The 2,311-nt window shown below is 36.3% G+C and overlaps 1 protein-coding gene across 1 annotated transcript; it reads left to right on the forward strand.

Annotated features, from left to right (window-relative positions):
• The first annotated feature begins 643 nt into the window (after positions 1 to 643).
• LOC138437367 (olfactory receptor 10R2) lies at positions 644 to 1,618 on the forward strand. Its single transcript, XM_069584583.1, has one exon. The coding sequence runs from the start codon at positions 644 to 646 to the stop codon at positions 1,616 to 1,618; it is 975 nt and encodes a 324-aa protein (XP_069440684.1).
• The last annotated feature ends 693 nt before the right edge of the window (positions 1,619 to 2,311 follow it).

Consider the following 2,311-nt stretch of genomic DNA (forward strand, 5'->3'; position numbering starts at 1 on the left):
ATTTATTTTGTGAGTACTTTGTCAATTTTTTAAAGTCTGTAATGAATATATGGATCACTGTGCTCATAATTATCTCATAATAATGAATCTTCCAATCCATGAACATGGTTGTCTATTCATTTATTTGGATCTTTAATTTTTCTCAGCAATGTTTGATGGTTTTCTGTGTATAGATGTTGCTCCTCTTTTGTTAAATTTGATCCTAGTTGTTTTATGCCATTAAAAAGGATTTATTTTCTTTGTTTCATTTTTGCATTTTGCATGGTGTGTTCCTCATTGTAGGAGGCAGCATGATGTCCTTTCAAAGATATCCATATATCAATCCCAGAAACATGCAAATAAGTTAGGTTACATGAAAAAAGGAGAATTTAGGCTGGAGATAAAATTAAGTTTGCTAACCCCGTGACCTTCAGCTAGAGATTAGTTTATATTATTTGGACTTGACCATGTAAACACAATGTTCTTAAAAGTGAAAGACAGAATCAGAGTCGGAAAAAGAGATATAATTTTCCTGGGTTTGAAGAAGGGAGAGGGGGATAATGAACCAGAGGCTCCTAGGAACTAGAAAAAGCAAGACATTGCCAACATCTCAAGACAGGAATATAAGCCTGCATACCCTAGATTTGTATATTTATGTACCTGAATGCATTTACTTCCCTTTTGTTTTCAGGTCTTGGCAGAAAACGTCACCATGGTCACCGAGTTCCTTTTACTGGGTTTTTCAAGTCTTGGTGACATTCAGCTTGTTCTCTTTGTGGTTTTCCTTTTTCTGTACTTAGCCATTCTCAGTGGCAATGTCACTATTGTTAGTGTCATCCGCCTGGACAAAAGCCTGCACACACCAATGTACTTCTTCCTCGGCATTCTCTCTACATCAGAGACCTGCTATACCTTCGTCATCCTACCCAAGATGCTCGTCAATCTCTTTTCTGTGGCCAGGACAATCTCCTTCAACTGTTGTGCCATCCAAATGTTCTTCTTCCTTGGTTTTGCTATTACCAATTGCTTGCTATTGGGAGTTATGGGCTATGATCGTTACGCTGCCATCTGTCACCCTTTACATTACCCTATCCTTATGAGTTGGCAGGTGTGTGGAATATTGGGAGCCCTCTGTGGGATTGGTGGGTTCTTGGCCTCACTAACAGTAGTATATTTAGTTTTCAGCCTCCCTTTCTGTAGTGCCAACAAAGTCAACCATTACTTCTGTGACATCTCACCAGTTATTCGTCTGGCTTGCACAAACACAGATGCTCATGAATTTGTCATATTCATCTGTGGTGTTCTTGTACTCGTGATCCCATTTTTATTCATTTGTGTTTCTTATATCTGCATTCTGAGGACTATCCTGAAGATTCCCTCTGCTGAAGGCAGACGGAAGGCCTTTTCCACCTGTGCGTCTCATCTCACTGTTGTCATTATTCACTATGGTTGTGCTTCCTATATCTACTTGAGACCAACAGCAAACTATGTGTCTAACAAGGACAGATTAGTAACAGTGACATACACTATTGTCACTCCATTATTAAACCCCATGGTATACAGTCTAAGAAATAAGGATGTTCAAGTTGCTATCAGAAAAGTGTTGGGGAAGAAAGGATCCCTAAAATTATATGCTTGATATATTATTATATTTCAGATTCTGTAATAAATATAGCTTTCTGACAAAGAATGTATGTCCACATCTTTTTAACTGAGCATTTCTGCTTTTTGAGACTATTTGGCACATTTTCTTCTCTCAGCTTTTGTAACTCAATTGCAATATAGACAAGTTCAGATAAAGTCAATTATGTGACACTAATGTCTATTTTTCTTTTAGAATAAGATGCTACCTTGAGGTTTATTGAGTTTAGAATGTTACTGACTGTAAAAATAATCATATATTTGACCTGATCAGTGTTATGGCCATAGTGAATCAGTTAATCATTCTAGTCCACATATTGCAACAGACAGTATTTTTGAAAGCAATATTCAAACATGAAATTAGCCTCATGAATATGAGTTGGGGAAGACTTATTTACAATTTAAGGAGTTAGCCGCATATCTAAATCCATTCACAGACCCAATTTGTTGAGAGTCTTTGCTCATGGCCAACCCTATATAAATCATTTCACTCTATATTACCATTTAATCTTTCTACATTATACATTTGAACATTACAATGTTCCTTTTTACGTGTTTGAGAAATTATTTATATCATTCTGGCACAGATTTTATGTTTTGTAATTTGAAAATAATGACAGGATAGATTAATTGGCATTCTTGCATCTACTCATTGATATACTCATCTACTACAGAGTATGTAGACATTAGG

The sequence above is a fragment of the Ovis canadensis genome, chromosome 1 (genome assembly GCF_042477335.2).
Source record: "Ovis canadensis isolate MfBH-ARS-UI-01 breed Bighorn chromosome 1, ARS-UI_OviCan_v2, whole genome shotgun sequence".
NCBI classification, from domain to species: Eukaryota; Metazoa; Chordata; class Mammalia; order Artiodactyla; family Bovidae; genus Ovis; species Ovis canadensis.